This window comes from Anneissia japonica, unplaced genomic scaffold (genome assembly GCF_011630105.1).
Source record: "Anneissia japonica isolate Jap-2015-1 unplaced genomic scaffold, ASM1163010v1 scaffold1511_len2985839_cov193, whole genome shotgun sequence".
Taxonomy (NCBI): Eukaryota; Metazoa; Echinodermata; class Crinoidea; order Comatulida; family Comatulidae; genus Anneissia; species Anneissia japonica.
This window is the reverse complement of record NW_022685291.1, coordinates 67,024-91,057: the sequence shown is the minus strand read 5'-3', so window position 1 is coordinate 91,057 and position 24,034 is coordinate 67,024. Positions and strand designations below refer to the sequence as shown.

The window sequence follows — 24,034 nt, the reverse complement described above, 5'->3', positions numbered from 1 at the left end:
GTACAGATGGTACACAAATCTTTGGGATGTACTATTCTGTTTAAGGGGTGTTACTTTTTTATATACAGTACAAACATTTTTTACTTGTTGAAACTATAGAATGGATCTTGCTCAGTTTCCAAAATGTTTTAAAGAGTATGGGTACACACATAAAGAAAATGTACACACCTGTTCCATGAGGTGCTTCTCTCCTGGTTAGGAAGGTCTACAGCTACATCACTATCGTTTGAGTTACCTTTATAATCTGTGGAGCTTTTCGTCTTGCTGTTTCTAATATGGTGCAATTCGCTGGGGCTACCTTCAGCACCGTATTGCACTGAAACTTGATGGGGAAAAGGAGATTCATTTGAATATCCATCATCTATTGGAGAAAGATGACTTCTATTCGCTACATGCTGACTAAACCCACATATAGGCTGGTGTAGTGGTGACCTTGTATTCATATTTTCATAAAACTCCCCTTGGAAATGTTCTTGCGATTGCTGCGCCATTGGTAATTGATTTACACGATTACCTATATGATGATCATAGTCTTGCACCAGATCATATCCATGCCTAGACGGTAACAAGATACTGCCACCTGATATATTTTGTATATTACCGCGGGATCTTGGCCTATGTAATTCACTTGGGGAGGACAAATGTAAATCTGGATAGTCAGTTCTTGTGTTCACACTTGCAGTTTCTAATGGCCAATTATTTGACGTTCGATTTAAACCAAGACTTGAAGAAACTGGGGGTGAAAGTTCAGCCATATACCTGTTCAAATCCGCAATTTTAAATGACGAGTTAAGGTCAAGGGTCAATGAATGATGGTTAACAATTCCTGATAAGGGCTCTACTAATGATCCACGTCCACTGCTACATTCGCTTGTAATACTAACTGAGTCACGTATATTCATTTTTTCAGGAGCGTCGTCTATATGCAATGTATTGGCCAATTTGACATCTATGGAGTCTTGTGGTAATGTAGCTTGGTTTCCTTTGTTACCATTCTTGCATTGCCATTCCATGGAATTGCTGTTGGAAAATGAAAGACGAGTCAAAACATGAAATTCAAAAAAGAATTATTAGGAACAGCCCATAACAACAGCTGTCTTGTAATATAATTTTAGGATGTCAAAGGTCACAACATATAAACAAAAAAATCTAGACTATTACACAAATTATTTGCATCATACATACACTTATTTTGCTAGATTATGTGTTTATAAGCCTTTGGCATAGATGTGCAGAAGCCATACATAACATAACTTTCAATTTTCAGTTATACTATGTAACTGCTCAAAGAAGAGAAAAAAATGAGCTCTAATTGTCAGTTATGAAAGTCTAAAAAAGAGAAAAATCAGGCAGCACATGTTGAAGATATAATTTTTACATATTTTTAATGTAAATTTCAATTTATCAAGATTCACCTTCTCAATATAGAATCATCTTCAAGACCTGAATCACATCTACTTCTCTGAAAGCCAAATTTAACATCATCTTCTCCACAATCTTTGTGCATGGGTGACAGACACGAATCAAAGGGCCGCTCCATTTCTCTTAGTAGGTAAGGATTTGGGCTGGATGAATTATCAATTTCTACTCTATACACGGATGCAGAGTAGTAGCTGCAACCAGGATCCTAGAGGAACAGTGAAGATAATATTACAATTAATACAATTAATAGAATGAAGACACTCAAATTCAGAAAAACTGCTTCCTGGAAATGAAATAGGGGAGAAAATTGTAAAAGAAAATTGTAAAAAACATATAAACAAAAACAAGTTGACCAACTTACTTGATTTTTTCCAGATCGACTCATTTTCTTCACCTTCTCTTCTTGTTGTCTTCCAAACATTCCCCTTTCCCCAACATTGGCAACATCTGGCACCCTGCCACCATTTTCACCAGGGGTACGTACTGGCCCAGACACCACACGTATCTCCCCATTCCCGTGCTGTTCTCGTCTTGGGGATGATTGTGAATAGGAAGGTGGGTGACCATTTTTTGTTTCTCTGGGCTGGTGGTTGGGTGAGTTGTAGGGTGGTTCATAGCCTTGTTGATGGTGAGCCTGTCTTACCGATGGCTGTTGGATTGGTAATGTGATAAACTTGTCTCTGTAGGTAATATGGTAGAATAAGGTGAGAATATACTGTATACTTTAAATTTCATAACTATTTTATAGCCACATCAAAACATTTTTATTAAATTAGAATGAAATGAACAGAAATGTATAAAAAATATAAATTTGTTTAGATAAATTATTAGATAAATATTATTGGCAAATTCTAATAGATTTTTAGAATAGAGTATACAAAAATAAAGTATACAAAATTATCATTTTGAAACAGTTAGTACTTATTTGCATTGGCATTCTTAAAATTAGACTTGTATATAGGAATGGAATTATTTATGTGCAAAATCAATTAAGTAAAAGTTGATTACACTATGTGAGAGTTATTTTATCTAATTAAAAATGAATAACAATAGCTTACTCATCCTCCACATATAGTCGGTCTCCTTCTAGACTTGATTGGCTTAGCCTCTTCCTGTCCCTACTTCTACTCCTCTTCCTTACCTGCAAGGGGGACTTGGTGACTCGAACTGCAACTCCAGATGTCCTAAGATTATTAGGACAATGATAATGAAACATTATTTGTTTATCTGTGACACATGTACTATTTTTCATTTAAACATAATAATTATTATTAATGACTTGAATGAAAATCACACTGATGAAATAGTATTGAAGTAAAACGATACCATCTCAGAAGCCCTAATTCTCTACCGAATCGCATAGAGAGCTCAGAAAAATTGCTGCTTCCAAAATTCTTTGAGGAAGATAACAATTCTAGCAATCAAACCACATCTGAGGCAAATTCAGAGTGTTTGCATAGCCATACTACTGTATTATCAGTTGTTTCACTGAAATCAGCTGGTCATGGGTACCAGTACCACCAAACACAGCAAAATTGAATAAGATGAGTTAAAGGAATCTCATTAAACCACACTATTTTTTTCTTAATGTAGGTGGTACTTAGTAAGGAGCAAGTAAGGACTATGAAGATGTTACAAACATATAAATGTAGAAAAAAAGAATATCAAATTATTATTTGTTATTTCTATTATTTTAAACATTTATAAGTAATTGTTTATATTTTATTATTATTATCATTTTTTATTTTCATTATTATTGTTAGAAATGAAAGAAAAATGTTGCTACATTAAAATGACTATATTAAGCTCTGTATTCAAACTTACTTGAAAAATAATATATGAAACACAGTTATATATAGACCATAACAACAAGGTCTATATGTACATTACATTATTACCTGTGCTGTGGATTACCTGGGCACCTACTTAGCTTCCTGTCCCTGGAGGACAATATTCCATAATATTTATGTAGCTCTTAATTAATGCAATGGCATTCAAAACAAACCAGGTATACTGACTTATAACCATGGATGAAAAGAGGAAATTTGGAATTGCTAAAGGACACAAATGAAATTGAAATTGTATAATTCAAGCCAAGTGGCATATTTACTAGTCTTGAAATGGGGAAGGGGAGGGCGATGGGGGCATGGGCGATGGGGGCGTGAAGGTGAAGTGGGTCCTTGATGATTGTTGAGGGGAGCTAGCTCGAAAAATAAAGTGATATGAGTTTATTTTCATCTGATTGAGTGTGATGCTTTTGCTTTGAACATTTTCAATGGGGGGAGGGGGGACAAATTTTTTTATGGGGATGTGCAGTCCCACACCCCTTGAAGCTCCCAACCTCAAAATGATTCTGAACCATGGCAACTGCCCTGCCACTCTCAGAATAATAACTTAATGTTTAAGGGCATTATTGGAATACTTACACAATATTCTTGTAAGGAATGTCATATGGATCGCCATTTTGTTCTGTATCAAGGAGTTCATATTCAATATGTTTCTTCAATTCCCTGCTGGCTCGTCTGTCTCCAGAATGCCTTCAAGTAAAATATGAATATTGCTTGTTAATCTATAATTCAAGGTAAGCTAAACACAACTGTGTATAGAAAACCATAAATTATACATGATCTATCCATGAACAATGGGTATAGTATCTTTAATTTTGCATTATACTTTAAATATAAAATTGTGTATGTTTATTACAGAAAATTATTTCCAAGTTATCTGTTTTGCTTTTAATGTATTTATTTTGAAGACAAAGACAACCACAGAATGTAACAAACTAAATAATTATGGAATTGACATGATAAATTTGTGTATGTGTTTTTTAGATAATTATATCCAAATTACCTGATTATTTTTAAAAATATTATTAATATTTAAAAGCAAATACAACCAAAGGAAGAACCAAACAAAATAATTATGGAATTAACATAATAATAATTGTGTATGTTATATCCAAAAAAATCATTTTGTAGTTTGAACTGCGCATGCCCATATCAAGGTCCATCAACATAAACAAACAAACACCACATAGGTTCATGTTGATAGACCTTGGGTACGGACGTGCACACTCAGACTATGAAATGTCTTATTAGCAATTTCATTTTTTTTTTTCAATTCTTTATTTTGAAAAGCAAAGACAACCACAGAAAGAAACAAACCAAATAATTATGGAAAGAACGTAATAAAAATGTGTATGTTTATTATAGATAATTATATCCAAAATATCTGTCTATTTTTCTTATCCATTTTGAACAGCAAAGACAACCATAGAAAAAACAACCCAAATAATTATGGAATTAACAACAGACAACACAATTTAGGAGGATTTTGGAAACAAACAATAATAATGTTATATTGTAATATTTCAGTTCCACATTACATATTTAAAAATACATACCTAATAATAAATAATTAAATAAAAGACATAAAAGCAAAACAAATTTTTTTACTTAAAAAATCATAAAGCTGAAGATATGCCTGTTAGTATGGATGAAATACATAAAAAGAAAGTAGGCAATAGCAAGTAAGACCTTACAACAAATTAAAAGGAATGCCTTTACTAACAAGAAAAAAAGCTATTATGATAGGTCATTAATTATTCTATTCTAGTAAAAGCGATGCAGTGGAAGACAATGTAATGTAGGATCCCCCACATGCTCATGTCATGGTGTTGCTTGACTTAAATTAATGGCTTTATATTTGTTGAAAATGTCAACATCCTCTGACTTTTACTATGTGATTGGTTGTCATAAAGTATGCTGGCCTCTTTATTTTAGCATTTTGAAAACTTTGAGTTGTTTTTTTTAGGTTAAAGAAGCAAAAATAAGCATCAGATATAGATATAGAGAATTAACCAGATATAAGTTCTTTGAAAAATAAATCATGAATTAAGACTATATAATATAAAAGGAATTAGGTTAAAAAAATGCCAAGAAATTATTTGGAAAAAATCATTAATTCACATGAAAGAGAAGCATAAAGCTAAAAAAAAAAAAGTAAACAAATTGGCAGACACAGCAAATGACGGACAGTAAACCAAACTCCAATATAAAAACCTACGATCGAGCACGACGCCACATTCTCTGTTCCGGAGTTGGATTGATGGGAAGATGCCTGCGTGTAGAGAATAGTCAGTTTTACGTGTAAATAACACATGCAAATCTAGAAATATATACACTACACACATTAGCATATCTATCTAAACTATACATAATAGTCTAAACATTACATGCCTATGTACTAAACTTGCTCTAACAAAGACATTCTAGTATTCAACTTGTGCTAATGTAATAGGTGCGAATGTTAAAAATATGTAGTTTATCAGTCACACAAATTTTGTTAGAGTAACTCATCATCATAATTATCATCATCACCACAACCATCTTGACCAAGCAGATCTTCATCATTATCAGCACCATCATAACCCCCATCATGACCTCCAAACACTGGCAGATTGATAAGATCCCAGACCAGACTAGCTGTGGAATCTAAACTTTGCAGACATACAAAAGATGAAGAATCACCATCATCATTGTCATCACAACCACCACCATCATCATCATGACCAAAATTGTCAACATCATCATAATCATCTTTATCGTTATCACCAGAGCCTTCATGTCAACATTAAAAACCTCCTTGTTATCATCATCATCATCTATCAATTAATAAAAACTCTCAAACAGATTTTGATTTTAATGGTTATAAATGATCTACGATAGTACATAACTAAATTCATCATTGAATAAATTACCCGTTGCGTAGATTACGTATAACAACATCGTCAGCGCTCCTCATTTCACCCCTACTCTGTTGCATTTGCTGGATGTACTCCCACTGGGCTTGGGAGTCTACCATTCTATCTGACGATCTGTATACGGTATTAAAACATCATATGTTAATAGTATACACAAGGTCAATGGAAATCATAGCTTCTAACTATTTTATATTATGCATAGCACACTGAAATATTCAGAATATTAGAAGAATTTATTGGGTTTTACAATTGATAAATTACAAAACCCTTGAGCTTTTCAAGATCCTAAGTAATTCAGTGTAATCATAAAAAAAAACAAAACTCTAGTATAGATAGCAACGTGTAGGACATTCGGGTACAATGTGCCTGGATGGATGATTCTACTATTTTCCAAGGGGTGTTCTATAAAAGGAAAAATGGCATTTTCCCAATAAGCATTCACAAGATAGACTATTATCTATAATATTCCTGTTCCTTAAAATTATCAATAGAATTAATTACACAACCACCAACAAATACACCCTTTCATCATATATAAAGTCTTGAGTAAGCGCATGTTTATAAATTAGCGCAAATCAGTATGCTAACTCTCATGCAAATCATCATGCAAAATCCATGTTATCTGATTGGCTAAAAGTTCATGTTAATTTGTTAGTGAACAGTATACCTCCTACGTCGTCTGCTCTGATGTTTTTTGTGCCGATGTTCTGACTCGCTTCCACTACTATCACCCCCTCTTGAAGCTGACCTGAGGTTAGAAAATACATGATGGTGCACGATGGAAAATTAGTAGAATGCATTTTATAAACCATTCAAAGTACCTTAAATGTTTAAGCATCTGATCAAAATGTAGTAAATGGTTAATACGTGCAGTTATAATTAATTTATTATTATGATTACGATAATAGTTTGCTATTATGGCAGATAATTCTATGTCACCCAGGTCATTAGAACATATGCCTATGGTAGGCACACTCAGAACTTTTGGTGATTATTTCATGTATTACTGCTATAATCATCATGTGACATTCAAACATACCAGCTTATACTTTGGAGTGGGAGAAACAACATGGAAGAAGTGCCTTGCCAAAGGATATAAACATGTGACCAGCTTCACACCACAAAAATGGTAAAACCAATGCATCACAAGCTTGGGCCTCAAACTAATCTTCCATGTTGCCCTCTCTTATCTTATTTTGTACGGACCATATTGAATCACTCTACCGGGGCTGTGTTCAATTAATCACTAGTTGTAATCAACTTTATTTTTATTTATATTAACCATTCTCAAGAGAAAGTATTTGGTTGTCATTGACAATAATCAATGTTGTCTGACAAACTGGACAAGAGTACAAATGTTGACAGTCAGTGAAAAAAGTTACAGGAGAAAAATTTAAATCAATAAAAACCAAACTATCACATACCAATAACATGTACCTACTTAACAACTGAAGCATCATTAGTAGTTCATGGAGTAGCCAAGTTCATAAGCAATATCTTTGAAGTGATGTACTGAGCATTATACATTTGTAACGATTATTTAATTGTTTCAGGGTCCTTTGGCTAAATGTACCTATTTCAAGTGCAGTAGTAGTAGCAATGTTACTTTGGTTTAATTATCATATTAGCAATCAATGGCAAATCCATAATGCAAGTCTCATGCTACACATTATGTGATGTACATAATGATAATAGTGAGTATTTTATCAATAAAACCCCTAAAACCTTACTCTATATTAGTATTAGGCATACGGAATAGACAACAAAGGCCTAAGAAGGTTAACTGTAGGTTGATGAACATGCGCAACGGCCTTCACGCATGCAGGAGCAATGTTTTAAATCTTTCCAATGGATGATTGCACACTCCCAGGGGCTCACCCATAAATATGTATAAATGAGGAGGCACAAGTGTCAGAGAATAATTACTGGAAAATTTATATTAAATGGTCCAAATAGTTAAAATTTTGCAATTTTAGCTGTGCAGACGCCTGTTCCTAGTATGGCCAAAAAGGGGGTGCACCTGTGCCCTTTATAATAATTGAATAATCACTTTATAGACATCTTTGCATTCTTACCTTCTCCGACGGTGTCTATGTTGATGTTCCCCTTCTGATTCGGAACCAGACCTGTGTTTGTGCCTATGAGAGAAAACCAAGAGAATGGTTTATAGAAATCAAATATGTTTATGAAGACTATATTGTGAATTTTTTTTTTCCTTAGTTAATCCAGTGTCAATTTTTTATAAGTATATTTTGTTTTTACTTACAGTAAGAGGATATTGGTTGGACGATAAAAGAAATTATTTTGATAAAACTGTAATCATCTAATCAAATTAATGTTATAAAAGCAACAAATGATACTTCATTTTCATCTAATTAAAATGAATATTAATTTCCTTTGAGTGCTAAACAATAACATGAATAATTTTGATTGGATAGTTCTATTCACGATAAGTTAAATGAAGTTGAACACAACCAATCAATTAAATGATTAAATTATAGTGATTAATCAATATTGATTAGTTTATATTGAATACAAATGCTTTATAAGAGGACTCATGATTGGACAATTTAATCATACCAACATGAGACTATAAATAAACATCCAATTAAATCAACTGTATAATATACAAAATATACACCAATTAATCCAGCCATAAGAGAATAAATCTTTTGAATTGTGATAAACACTCTACGTAATAAATAATGGTCTCAGATACTGCATTTGATCTGACAATTTAGGATGTTATAAACATCTAATCAAATGAACTGTTAAAAAGAACATAGACGTCATATCAATAAAGATCAATCTGGGTTAAAAAATATCTTGTATCTAATCCTCCACAAACTATGATGCTCATGATTGGCTAACTCCACTATGAATGTTTGACAGGCTAATAATGTGTGGTTGATTTAGATCTGATATAAAATGAACATAGTAATTAAAACTTGTGATTGACAATTTCCATTAAGGATGTTTTGAAGAATGACTGTAAATAAATTCTCTCATTACCTGTGTCTGCGGCTTGATTCGCTTTCATTTCCGGAGTAATCAGATCTGTCTGTATCTTGCCTACGATAGGAATTTGCGCCAGGGGACCGAGAACGAGATCGACGTCGGTGATTGGAGCCCATGCTGCGCACAGACACAGGTGATGCTCCGGCAGCTGTGTACAATCCACTGAAAACAGGACATTGAAAGATATTTTTTTGTTTGTTGTAATTTCAATATGTATGGCATAAATTGCTTGTAGGTTACAGAATAATGCAAAACACAATAAATAATGTGCTCACAATAATTATAATTCATACATAATTAAAATTAATAGTAAAAAAAGATATAAATTGGAATTTCTATTAAAAATTAAAAGTGTGTCAATATTTTTTAAGAGTAAATTAAATCACAATTCTTTTATATCAACATAGATGTTCATCTCTGCTATGTTTCAACCTAATATTTCTGCACTTGTACACATTTAGGAATACTTACACTCTTTCGTTTCCTTCCCATGGTGTAGTTGATGCTGTTGTTTTCCCTTCTGGAGCAGCATTTCGACGATGCTGGTGAGGCCTAGGAAAATGGAGAAAAATAGAAAGAATTTAACATGATTGAATAATTATAAAACTGCAGAGCCTAAGAATCTGACCAAGGATAAAAAAAATTCAACTTCTACCGTATCCAAAACCAGTACGTCACACAACCTCAAAGATTTGTTGTGAATTTAATTGCCGGCAGTACTTGCAAGCCCTTTCATTCTTTTATTTATACCGCATACTTACGTCCTTGTTGGCTCGGGTGCTTTTGACACGGTTGTACCACCGTTGTTTGTAGACCTTCTGCTGTCATGTCTATGTTGACCATCTGGTGGGCTACGACCTTTTGTGTTCTGTTCTGCCGATCGAGGGGCGTACCGTCTGCTCTGAGCACGATAAACTTTTGGTGGTGGTCGATTAATTTCTTGGGATATTTCCAAAGCTTCCTTTTGTGTTCTTGCGCTGGAAAATGAAGAAAAATTGTTTTCAACAATGAAAGTATAATTATAAATAGGCTATGTGTTCACATAATATTTGCATGATTTGGAATGTTTAGCCAACCACAATATGGAAGTTCTGAATGTTTACACTTTCAACAGGGATTGGAGCATGAATGCAGGTTTACCATAGTAATATCATGAGAATATGTGATTGCTACCATTAAACAAATATTGAAGACAGAAGAGTTTATGAAATTTCTGATGTGGACTTACTTCTGTCGGTACTTTGGGCCTCTTGGTAGGCCCGTTTGCCTGACACCATCACCTGGACTGTCTGTCATCTGAGGCAGTCTGAAGAAACTATGCTGGTCAACACAGCACTTCCATAGATGCTTGCACCCTGCTTTACCCTCCACCTCAAAGATATACTCATTGTCAAGACCCTGCAAGAGAAATCAACATGCAAATCATTATAATCAACATTCATAGTTAAACATCTGTTTTTTCAAGCTGGCATGCTAGGGCACACAGTTTTACACTGATGGCACTTCGCCAAAATCTGTGTTGAAACAGCTCATGATAAATAATGTAATAGTTTGCTTTTTTATGTTAACTGATACACTAGCATCTGTCAATGACGGCCATACGTTTTTAGGCGATGGCTAATGGAACATTGAGAGCAACAGTTTAACAGCACTTCATTTCAAATCTTCCATTGCCTACCTCTTCTAACAATTTACCAAAATCTTTATCACTCTTCATATAACTTTCATATATCATATGTATCATTGCACATATCAACGACCATCATAGCTCTAAGTCTTTCTTTTTTACTGCCAGGTCATATAATCATATAAAATAATACTCTTGATGACCTTTAAGTGAAATTAACATAGGCAAAGTGTGTACACTTGAAGTCTATAATAAGAAGTGATGACAGGAAATCGAAAAATATACCAGTAGATAATCATAATCTTACCTCCTTGGTCTTTGTAGTAAGGACAAACTCTCTTTCTCGGTAGTGAACACGAACAACCCTTTGCCTATAAGTATTTGATTAAAATGATCAGAGCAAAATTATGGTCACAGATGATTAAACCTCTCCTAGGCTCATATAGCCCAAAACGCCTCAGAGGTTATTTTCAGGCTTCTAGAAAAAAAAAATTTTGTGAGGGCATGCCCCCGACCCCAATAAGTAGTATTGTCTCAATCAATCCCACTTTCGCCTCCCCTCTTGGAATCTCTGGATCCACCCCTGATATACCTATATAACAGAGACAGATGAAATACCAGAAGGGATTTTCAAGTACAGTTGGAAAAAGAGCTCACTAATCTTTTGATACTATCAACAAAAGTAAAAGCTTCAAAAACTGGTATCACATTATCTATAAAGTAGTAGAAGTAGAAGTGGTTGGTGCATCGATTGTGGCTAGGACTCCCAACCTTGAGGTCAGGGGTTTGAAACTCTCGCTGTGCAAGTTGCTTGTGTCCTTGGGCAAGGCACTTTATCTACGTTTGTCTCTCTCTACCCAGGAGTATAAATGGGTACCTGGTAGGATGTTGTGGCATTGAATGTTCATAGTTTCCTGCGCTAAAGAAGTAGCGAACGACTAGGGATACTCCCCAGGGAGCAGAGGAAGTTGCACTTTGTGCTGGTTTGCCATTGTACGTTATCCAGTGACCAGGGGTAATAAGACTCGTGCCTTTGATCATTCTTGGAATTGGCGCCTTATAAATGTTTGAGTATATATTATTAGGTGAAGCCGTATTAGTCAGGTAAACGAATGAAACAGAAAAAGTAGCACTTTATTTATTCTCAAATAATTTATTACACTAGCTTTCGCCAGCAGGGCGAAGACTTGTGTAATAAATTATTTGAGTTGATAGCACATGTTATGAGCAAGAATAATATTTATTTCAAAAGCTTTCGCCTCAATCAATGGGTTTTCATCAGGTGTAGTTCATCCCCTGATGAAGCCCCAATGATTGGGGCCTAAGCTTGTAAAATAAATATCTCATCGTCAGTAGTAAAGTGCTACAAAATTACTTTTCCCCCCTTGCAATTTACCAGCCAGTAAGGCTGCTCAATAAATTATAAATTATTTCAGTTAGTTATCAAAGAATGTGGTGTTAGTTATATAGCTTCCTTGTTGATCAGAGTGCCTCTATTGATATATTTTTCTGATTCATTCAGAACTTATCAGCATAAAATCAAACTCAAAAACTGTTATCAATTTATTTGCCTTTTCCTAATACATGTCTTTCTTTTCTGTACTTTCATTCTGTTACAGGCCCGTAGCCAGGTTCATGGGAAGGGGAGGGTTCATATAGGCCAAATATAACTCAGAAGTGTTTTTTTTAATAAACAAAGTAATGATAAAATAATACTACAGTAGTAAACTTGTCAAAAATGGTGGGAGGGGGGTTCGGCTGAACTTCCAAGACCCTCCCCTTGGTTAGGGGCCTGTGTTAGTGGCAGGAAATCTTGCTATAGAAAAAAATTTTGAAATAAAATAAATTAAAAGTAGTTGTTTTACTATTGACATTTCCTTACCAGTAGTAAACAGAGACTTTATTTTTGCCCTTGTAGACGACAATTCCGGTGGGTGTTAAGCCAAGGTAGTAGTCTACCTGATCTTGTCCTCGTACTGGATGTAAATCTACACCATACATATCCAACCATTTAGCCCTCTCTAAAAAATTCTTCTCTGCTACGGCTGGGGTTTGACCCCTGAAAATATAACGTACAAATAGTGTTGTGAGTGGATTTCAGTTTTTAAGAATGGAAATATGCCATTGCAATAATAAATTATATGGAAATAGTACAGTATTATATGATATTTAAAGAAATACACAGAATGAATTCAATTAAACTATTTACAATTGTACATTACTTAGGGGTCATCCATAATTTTCAACATTTTCAAAAGAGTACAAAACATACTTTTTTCTGTGACCCCCTCCCCCTGAAAGAGTATGCAAAAAAATGTTGATTTGTATCTTATTGGGATCAACATTTTATCTTTTTCATGAAGAGTACTTATGCCTACACTTTCTACCCCCTTCCCCCCACCCCAAAGCGTATGTTTTGTACTCTTTTGAAAATGTTGATAATTATGGATGACCCCTTACAGTATATAGATTATGGAACAAAAAATTTTCTGAAGTGAGTGTGTTGGTGGCTAGTTCACAGAGAAATACCAGATTTGTTGAAACTAGATCAAAAGTTAAGCTCTGTCCAGACTATCAAATTTTCTTTGAAAAAAGTTGCTGTATGCCCATATATAGTCATGATGTGCCTATATATGGTCATGTTGTGATGTCATCATGAACATATTTAGGCATGTCACATGTTTTTGTAAAATAATATTTGAGAGTCTGGACAGGACTTTATGGTGTTGGTGCCTCAGATCTTACACGATTAATACACTCAATCTCATCCTACAAAGTCTGATTTGAGGTTTAGAGAAAGGAAGGAAATTATATCCTTCTTTTGACAGTAAAGTGCAGGAGGAGGAACACAAGCATCTGGAGGAATCGAACAAAGTACCTTGAATATTACAAGGTGAGCATAGTAACCACAACTGTTGTATTACTGTCTCTTATACACATCTAGATGTGTATAAGAGACAGAGATAGAAGTGTTAAAATCTTAAATTCACAATTTAATCAATAAAAAAAATCACTAATTATTATTCAAGTTTATAGATATACTGTATCTCTAACATTTCACAAAAATGGTTATGAGTAACACTGGAAAGTATTTTTTGCAAGAACCGATAAATACAATGACGTCACAGCACTTCAAACATCATTACTTTCGTACGATAGAACAGCTGAATCCGAAATGTAATATCCAATACATCTTTATAATTATTAGATATTGCCGAAGGAAGTGTTTTTTTTAATGTGTGATGGCTGTCTCTTATACACATCTAGATGTGTATAAGAGACAGCAATTGTTCACTCTACAATTTGAATAATGTAAAGGTGAGAGTTGAATTGCTCCATTCATCATTAATATTCATAAAAAAAAAATTGTAAGAAATTGCAAACACACACGCCTAAAACTAAACAAAGAATTAAAGTAACAATGTGTATAGCTTTTGAGTCTGCTTGGTAACATACGGACACACATGCTTCAAGTACAGTAAGTCCATCACAATGCTTCCTATCCTGATATGCATGAAAAAAAAATGTATGGCCGAACACATGAAATATTTCCCTAAAGAGCAATTCCAATTTGCTAACTCCAACAGGTAATTGATAATTTTTCATTTAATCTACTGTAATTCTTAGTACTGCAGACAGAATCTAATTAGTCTAATAGTAAAATGGTATTCCCGGCTGTGTCTCATTCAAAATTAATTTTATCCCCTTTAATATGTTAACTGCCATGAGGACCAAAAGTTGCACATTTGCACGCTTCCTCAGAGTGGAAGTGGTTTGGTTGTTGGGGTTTCAATACTTCACTGTGCATTTTGCTTGTGTACTTGAGCAAAGGCACTTTATCTACATTGCTGCAGTCTACTCAGCTGTATCAGAGGGTACCACCAAATTGCTGGAAGTAACCTGCAATGGACCAGCATCCAATCCAGGGGGAACATCATACTCTTATACACTTACATGTTACAGAAACAGAGGACAAGCTCCAGCCCTATGAGCAAAAGTGGGTCGGCAATGATTACTACTACTTTAACCTTCCTCTGTCAACCCCGTTACAAATTACTATGTGTACAATGGTCCTATAGAAGAGAGATATTTTTCACAGAGAAGTTATTCCACTGAAAAAAGTATGGGATAAATAAATGAATTACTAAAAGCAAACATATAGAGTTAAAAAAAAAAAACTCTTGAAAATTCTGTAATGGTAGTGTAGAGAATAATATTAATAAAGTTCGTTTTTGTGAGTCAAATCCAAGTAGCATTCTATTGAAATTCTCTAGTGAGGTTTCCTGAAAACTCCTTCTCCATAGCCTCCACATTAGTTTGAAATGCAACACAGCTTACTTCATACTTGGCACTCTAATTGCATTTAGATGAGCATACGCAAAAAAAACCCATTCAATTTCTGCCAACTGGGAGACTGGTAAATACTTTCTAATGAGATGGCTTTAATTGTTCTTTGGATACAATTAAAATTATGAAGCTCAAATGTCAAAATGCTTTATACTTAAATCATACAATTTTGTTTTAACACATCAAAATAAAAAAAGGTACTATAGGAGAATACAGAGCGGTCCCAAGGTGAACGATGCCACTTTGAGAAGATCTAGTTTTGTGTTCAGTTCTTAATGCATTTGATTGCATTGTTATGCCTGATGATATTCATGGTTAGCTACCAGGGTGATGTCAGTTTCAAGAAGATTCTAAGCCCCTAATAACCCATTTCATGTGTCACAGAGTTCCTTAAAGAGCACAAGCCAAACGTGTACTGTACACTGGTCTTCGGCTACTCAACTCGCCAAAAATGAACGTGAAAAAAACAAAGATTTTACATTCTAAAGTGATCTTGCAACATGAAAGAGCTTTCTATTGTAACTTTCCATCACACATTACTGAATGCTATGTCAAAATAAATCATTGTTTCGATTCAATTAAAAAACAGAAAATAAATGTCAGATTAACTTTGATAAAAAATAATACATTACACTCTTTTGGGGAGTACAAAGTTGTAGTAGTGAATTTGTCTTGGTGCTATATATGGGGTCAAATACAGTTAAAATGTAATCAATTACATTTACACGGTAATTGATTACTTTTTCACTGAAACTGATTACATTTTAACTGTACAGGTATTGACCCATGCCTATGTATAACCGCATGAAAAATGTGCTATGTAAATACTTATAACATTTAATCAACATTTAGATATGATATAAGATAGGATATCTTGTACTGCTGTACTTAGAAACCTATGAAATACATAGTATCTGTATATACCATATACCATGCAACAACCTTCTGGCTTCTCCCAACATGAAGTGCAGTACATATCAATGGAAACCATCTGGATCTAAATATAGGTAGAATCAGCATCTTGGAAAGATGGGAGAAAATATCATTGCACCCAGGTGGCTCGTAAGACACGCCTCATGAAACTGAGTAGTGAAACACAGCCAGATGGGCAAACAACCTGTCTGCTTGACTCTGAAACCTACATACTTTTGAACTTTACATTGAGTCTGAGTTACTACCATAGTTCCTTAGATACGAGCCCACCCTGGGTTTACAGTAAGCCACTCCCCTCTACCCTTTCAGTAATTTTCATAGAAAATGTTCAATTAAAATATTTTCATATTTTCAGGGTGCTGATGATATGCCTTAACTGAACTAAGCACATCAACGTACCAAATTAGTTGAACTCCAAATTTCTTCATTGATATCATCAAAACATTCATGGTAAAAAAGAAAGATTTGAACCATTTATTTTATCATGATATGCATTACTGAATTTGTATAAATACATAACAAAAATATATAAAAATATAACAATTAAAAAATTAAAAAATAAATAATGAAACCATTAAAGTGCAATGGTGTTCCATTTGGTAAAAGCATTGCTGAAAAAATTCACCACTGGCCTGCAAATTCAGTATACTTTGAAATACTGTAGTGTAATTCTATAGTTAAGCAAAATAAAAATAAAATATGTATCTTGCATTACAGATCGAACATTATGGGATAATAATCACAAAATATAAAATAAGGTAACACAATTCTGTACATGTATAAATGTACATTCATACACAAAGACAAATGAGATCAGAGGATGTAAATGTATTAGTAATCAATATTTCTGAATTCCTACTGAACATAATTTCTAAGCTGTATAAAAAAATTATTTTTGATTGGTAGATTACAGATATTCTTAAAAGCTACAAGTTAATCTTTTTCATAGCTGTTATGAGAGGTGCTTTGTGATTGGTAGATTATCTAGCTGATGGATATAGTATTCAGTATGTCAATTGCGAGCCTTGTATTGTAGTGTACCTAACATGTAGTTAATATACCTACTTAATAAATCAATGTACGATACTGATTGCCAATGAAAAAAAAATCATCCCTTAATTACTATCAGAACATTGTTGTAGATTGTTCTTTATTCATCGGAAGCACGAATGTACACAGTAATATTTCAACCCTTTGTACCATTTTAATATAAAAATAATGACTAAACAATGCATCTAATTTGTAAGGCGTGTGTATGTATCCTGTAGGAGCGATGCTTATGGCGCCACTACCTCAAAGTTATACCAATGATTCAGAATGGAAAAAGTGTACAAAGGGCAATTGATAACTAGCGCGGGCACTTGATAGGGCATACCTCACACTTGACCTTGGATACTAAATAATGAAGGAAACAATTGTATCAGCAGTTTTGGTGGAATTGTAAATTTCGGTCTAAAACAGAGGTACAGTCATAATTTTTTGGGATGAAATGGTCAAATGTCCGTCACTTATTAGCTTGAGTATACTGCGCTATCAGATATACTCTATGCTGTGGTAGTGGAATTTTTCTGTAAAATGGAATGTGTTAAGGTTCATTTCAGTTCATTTCATTGACGGGCATGCCAAGTACAGACTGAATGTAGTTTATCAGGAAGTTGGTAATTGGCCCTACGCTTTGACAGATGACCAGTGGCTGATAGCACCTTGCCCGATAATGTAATATGTTTAGAGTACTTTTGACTCGTTTGAACTTAGACGTAGCATTCATTTCTGCAGTATACTCATACTCGATCAGTAGTCTATTTTTGCATAATTCTAACAGACAGGCAGACAAATTTGGTGAATACACAATGGTTGCTACAGCAGGCACATACCACGCACACAATTCAGCGCAATGACGCTGTGAGATACAGGTTATTCTCCTGATGGATATCATCAGGTAGCATTCACTTCTGCAGTATACTCATACTCGATCAGTAGTCTATTTTTGCATAATCCTAACAGACAGGCAGACAAATTTGGTGAATACAAAATGGTTGTTACAGCAAGCACATACCACGCACACAATTCAGCGCAATGACGCTGTGAGATACAGGTTATTCTCCTACTAGTCTAGTGTACTGTAGGTGGTCTGAACTGAAGTGAATCATTAATGATAAATCCAATTAAATCAATGAAAATTATGATAGATATAATTATTTTCAAACCATCAGTCTTTCAATGAGTGAACTTTTTTAAACAGGTGGGTGTCAAGATGTGGATTTCCTGCTGATGATTGATGTGGAATTCAGATTAAATTCCGCAAACATTGTCTGAAACACTAGCAGAGTACCACTGTCTACATGAAACACTAAGCAAACACATTACACTCCAAAGTAGGAGGTATTATGGAATCCATGCACTTATTTGGTAACTTCCACAAAACATTGAAAAAAATGTCCATCCTTTGTCTTTTTGCATTTTCCTTTTTCATTTCCCTTATTGTTAAGATGATTAAAATAGTTTATTCAAAACATCAAGATCTCAAATGCTTGTAATTTTACCACTGGATAATTATCAGTACTACAACATTTATTGAATGTATTTTTTGCAATTTAATTCTTCAATATACCATAGTTTTTCAAATATAAGCCTGCTCCCTTGAATACGACATTGGGCCAAGATTTGGGGATGGGCTTATTCATGGGGAATTCTGTGTTGTTTTAAAATAAGCAAAAGGCAAATTTTCAGTGGAACATGTCCAATTCAAAGCCAATGTTTGATTTTTGTTAAAGTATTTATAAAAATTGGCTAATAATGTGGGAACACAGGTACTTTAAATTTGACAATCACATTTAGTGTACTACAAAATCAGGTGGAGTACTATAGTACTTCAAATCCAAGAACAAACCATTGACAATGATTGAATACTGTGTAATAACATTAAATACAAGTTCCATCAGAGCAGAGTAGGAACATCAACATTATCAATGACATTTGGGTGTGCGTATGTGCACTATAACCTATTTACAAGTTCGTTTAGAGAGAAGGATTACTTCCCTAGCGATAAACCACACGAAAACTGTTCCATTTCCAACTCATTGTTCGGAGCTCTCCCGTGGGGCTAATAAACCCCAGTGTGTGCACACCTTCAAGGTGTTCCGTATCACTTCCAAACCATCACCTGACTCAAACTGGGGTAATTCAATCAATTTTATGGCTGCCCAAAACACTGATGGTACATGCAGTGGGTTTCGGTCAATAATTTGGCATGAAATCAGGTAGAAATGCGCGAAATTTCTTGGAACCATTTCTCAGTTGAATTTGTCTGTTGAATGCAATATCCTTCTGCAGATTAATATCTATATTACTAGGTCAGTTTATCAAAGGTTAGATTATTAGAATAATACTGCAGGGATTATCGATAGTCAGTTTAATACATGGAGAGATATACAAGATTATCAATACAATACTTAGATTAATAGTGAGATAATAAATATCTATTCGGTTTGTTCATTAATAATTTGTTTATCACAGGCTCTATATTAATACCTGTATTTTATTGTCCTGATACTCTCTGGTTTAACTAGTTTGAATATTATTTTTGATGTAATAACAACTATGTTTACAACCATGTGAGGAATAATCAAAGGGTGAATTACGGTGTGGATGAAAGCCTCGCAAATGGTGTTTGCTACTCTCTCTGACGGCAGTCATAAAATGATTATTTAATTTGTAATTATTCCTATATTAAAATATACTGTATCTGAATCAATACTGACAGAGGACCCCACTAGGGTATATGCGTCAATGTGCGATTTGCAAGTATTATAGGTGTTAATAATTATAAAAGATTTATTTATTAAAAGTATATCTGACTGGTAAATGATTTTGAAATTGCCAAAAAGGTATATAATTTGGATTGGTTCTTCAAGAGGGGGCTGTATATAAATGTGAGATATAAATTGACAGATGAAAAGAACAAATTTGATGTTATGTTGATATTTGATACTTACCGCAAGGTCTTGTGGGATTCCATAATCTGCTGCTCTAATTCTTCAGTTTGGTTCGGAATGAAACGAAACTCAGATATGTAGCCATCTTGATGTTTCTGAGAATCAAAGTCACCAAGCTCAGCTAAAAGAAAAAAAAAATTTAAACCAATTGTACAAAGAATATATAAGTGAATGTATTACACAACACTACGGCAAATTTGTGGAAATACAACATTCATAGTGATAATTCTGATGATTGATAGGGAATGCTCAGAATTCACAAAAATGACATTTCCATGGTGATGCAGAATCAATCAGTTTCATGTCCTTAAAAAATGTAAGAACATCTCTACTCATATTAATTACATATGCACAGCTCAATATGTAAACAGAGATATGTTTATATTATTTCAAAAAACTTCCTTTTAATCTTTCTTCATTGGCTTAGAAATATAGAAAAGATGAATTATAATTTACAACTGATAAATTTAGTCATTCAAATGTAAAGCAAATTCATGATCAACAACAATCATCTTTATTTTATTTTTTTTTACAGTATGTAGAATATAGATATAAACACTACTACACTACTTCTGCAGTATTCATACATTAATGTTTAAAACAATCATCACTTTACAGAAACTTTTAGTTTAAATAACAGTAAATGATCAAATCAGGCCAAGCCATTTGTTTGGAGAGGTAAATACAGCGGGGTTAGGAGTGACAGTATCCCTAGAGGTCGATCAGTTGGCATATGTGAACTGAACTCTACAAAGTAGGGTTAATATGAACCTAGTATAATATCTTCTCAAAAGGTAAAATGTATAGGAAGTAGGCCAGTATGTGTGGGATGTGTGTATGGGTTCAGCATTTGTGTTTGCATACAAACGTAGGAGTAGTACTGCAGTAGAATCAGATGATGCTATAATGTACAGTACTAATTAATTCTAAGTTGACCCCATATGTGAATAATGTAAATTCTCTTTATCATTAATATTTTGTATGCATAGTATAGAACAAGAGTACAATATAGAATCAGCAAATGTAATTAATAGGACCATATAATTCCTAAAAATACTATTTTATATATAAAATATATATATAACTATATTAAAATACTACATTTTTAATAAAAAATATCAGCATACAATATGATAATCAAACTGACTGGAATATTATAAGTACTATTATTATATAAAAACTACAAAAAGTACTGGAAGGATAAAAACAAAATTAATATTTTGTAGAAAAATAATATATCCACAAAAATATTCAAATTGTATATAAAACTCTTTTATTTTTTTCATCAGAAGTAGCTGGGTATGGCCTGGTTTAAGCTTATATGCTGCAAAATGCAAAGTGTCCATCTGTGCTTCACATTAAAAACAAAAAAAATATAGTGATGACGAAAATGGGATGTGTATGGATTTCAAAGTGAGCAATTTCTCATACAATATGTATGTCTGTAACAGATAACCATGCTTTGTATATATATATCAAGTTATGATTATGAATAATTATAAGAGATTTGTAAAATAAGGGAGAGAAGTTGATTGCAATCTCCAATAAGATGAAGAAGTTGAACAACATTAAAAACATCAAAATTAAAGAAGATTGAAGATTTCACCAGGAAATACACAAAGTGCATATATAAATGAAACTGCATGGTGAAAAATAGTTTTATAGGTCACACATACATATGTATTTGAATAACAAACAATATTCATAAAAATTCTAAACAACACAGCAGTGAAGCTATAAATATCACTCATAATCGGCCACAATATCAGTGATATCGTTATTATCATAATTATTATTCGGGTGGAAATTATGAATTATGTCTTTTAGGTTTAGAATTTTATGCTATATCTAAAAGGTAATTTGTAATAAGGATGTCAATAAATGTTAACATTAAGAAATAACTGCGATATAAAAAATGAGATCCACATCTTAATATTTATCATAGATTATCGCTACAAATTTATGGTATTTTTACTCTGTTTTCTGATAGTTTATATAATTGTATAATTTCATGCTGCATTATATTACGTTTAAAAAGATAGAAGCCTGTATGGACTCATTTTGTTCATGTGCTTCATGGACATAGGGTAAAATTGAAAAAAAAGATATGATGAATGTGTACTGATCTCATTTCTTGAATCCATCCTTAACTGGAATACTACCTAAAATATTAATTTATTGAATTGCAATTTTGCAAAACAAAAATGTTTTTAAAACATACTGTATATCTTGGTCTAAAATTAACTTCCTGAATATATGAATAGCTAACATTGTATATTAATTATGTAAAAGTTATCAGATTTCAATTAAAATATTTTCTCATTAATTTAACTCAACACAAAAATAATAGTGTTTCTATCATTTTAAATACTCTTATAATAATTTTTTGTACTAAAAAATAGCATTTTTGTGGTAAAAGGTTTGTGAAACAGAATTATTGTGATCTGTGTCTCATTAGAAGGTGGTTGTTTTGGTCCCTTCAAATGAGTTGATCAATTTTTAATTGAATTTTTGGGGTTTTTTTCAGGTTTCACCACAAATGATTTGTATCTACAGAGTGTTTATGATGTGTGTTTTCCAGACTACCCAGGTTATAGTTTAGGAATAAGTCAACTATTATTTGAGGCCTAAACTATGTGGAATTCAACAAGTCAGAATATATCAACACAAAACAGAAAAAGGTCACCCTCAGGAAAAAAGTGGAAACTATCATATATAACAAGTGGGAGAGCACAATAAGTTGCTACTGATGTACTTTGTAGCAAGTGCTGATGATAATAAAGTCTGCCATGGTTCTACTGATGTAACACTGCAATGTTGCTATGGGTGTATATTGCAACAAGTGCTGATGATAAAGTCTGCCAGGTTGCCGTTGATGTAACACTGCAAGCAATGTTGCTATTAATGTAAATTTGTAGCAAGTACTGATGATAAAGTCTGTCATGTTGCTGTTAATATAACACTGCAACATGTTGCTATTAATGTACATTTTAGCAAGTGCTGATGACAAAGTCTGCCATGTTGCTGCTCATCACTGTTCACTGCAGATACAGTATAATACTGTTAAGTGGCTACTGATGGAATGCTACTAATTGCTGCTTATATAGTATACACTGCAAAAGTAACAGTAACTGCTGATGTAACAGTAACTGCTGATGTAACAGTAAATGCTGATAAACAGTGCAATACTACGTAAATGTTGTACTTTGTGGCAAGTGCTGATGATAAGTCTGCCATGTTGCTACTTATCTCTGTTTACTCCAAATATGACACTGTTAAGTTGCTGCTGATGGAATGCTACCAGCTGCTGCAGATGAAACCCTGCAATGTTGCTGCTAATGTAACACTGGTGACGTTGCTACTAATGCACCACAATTAAGTTACTACTGACATAACACTGTTATGTTGCAACTGACTGAATGCTGCTAAGTTTCTTCTTATGTAACATCACATTTTGATACGAAATTTCAACCATTCTCCAGTTATTCTTTTTATTACTCTTTTAATGACTCATGAAATAAGATTAAATTAAGTTTCCATCTAAGGCAACATTCATTAACGAGCCTCTAAATTTAATTGGATAATGCAACCTCTGCAATCAAACTCACTATTACTCTTCACATGTAATCAGTTGAAGAATACGATTTTGTGAATCAATCCTCATTAATTTTGCAAGTCAGAGTGTATAAAGAAATTGGCATTTATATGTGGAAATCCGCATCTGAATTATTGATGAATTTATTAAAATGTAGAATTGCTTTTTGAAGTTATTTGACCTACAACAGTGAATATGAGGTTTATGAATCATATTTGTATTATTTCTGAGTCTTCATCCCACTTGAAATGTGAAGGCTGATAAAGCCCTGTCTCTTATACACATCTAGATGTGTATAAGAGACAGGCTACTGGAAATGCTGATGTACCAGGCCC

General features: G+C 33.5%; 1 protein-coding gene across 2 annotated transcripts in view; it reads right to left on the bottom strand.

Moving 5' to 3' along the window:
* The window catches only part of LOC117109643 (band 4.1-like protein 4), a 47,313-nt gene that overhangs the window by 2,179 nt on the left and 21,100 nt on the right, over nucleotides 1-24,034 (bottom strand). Inside the window, exons 5-20 of one of the 2 annotated variants that reach the window (XM_033252031.1) lie at nucleotides 20,105-20,225; nucleotides 12,712-12,888; nucleotides 11,137-11,200; nucleotides 10,431-10,600; nucleotides 9,964-10,179; nucleotides 9,674-9,754; nucleotides 9,197-9,364; nucleotides 8,260-8,322; nucleotides 6,852-6,932; nucleotides 6,182-6,298; nucleotides 5,488-5,541; nucleotides 3,849-3,959; nucleotides 2,481-2,606; nucleotides 1,784-2,102; nucleotides 1,416-1,627; nucleotides 169-1,020 (exon numbers count right to left, since the gene is read on the bottom strand). In XM_033252031.1, coding sequence (XP_033107922.1) covers nucleotides 169-1,020; nucleotides 1,416-1,627; nucleotides 1,784-2,102; nucleotides 2,481-2,606; nucleotides 3,849-3,959; nucleotides 5,488-5,541; nucleotides 6,182-6,298; nucleotides 6,852-6,932; nucleotides 8,260-8,322; nucleotides 9,197-9,364; nucleotides 9,674-9,754; nucleotides 9,964-10,179; nucleotides 10,431-10,600; nucleotides 11,137-11,200; nucleotides 12,712-12,888; nucleotides 20,105-20,225 — 2,932 coding nt within the window. The remainder of the gene's footprint in view (nucleotides 1-168; nucleotides 1,021-1,415; nucleotides 1,628-1,783; nucleotides 2,103-2,480; nucleotides 2,607-3,848; nucleotides 3,960-5,487; nucleotides 5,542-6,181; nucleotides 6,299-6,851; nucleotides 6,933-8,259; nucleotides 8,323-9,196; nucleotides 9,365-9,673; nucleotides 9,755-9,963; nucleotides 10,180-10,430; nucleotides 10,601-11,136; nucleotides 11,201-12,711; nucleotides 12,889-20,104; nucleotides 20,226-24,034) is intronic. The other variant, XM_033252037.1, reaches the window with a different exon arrangement.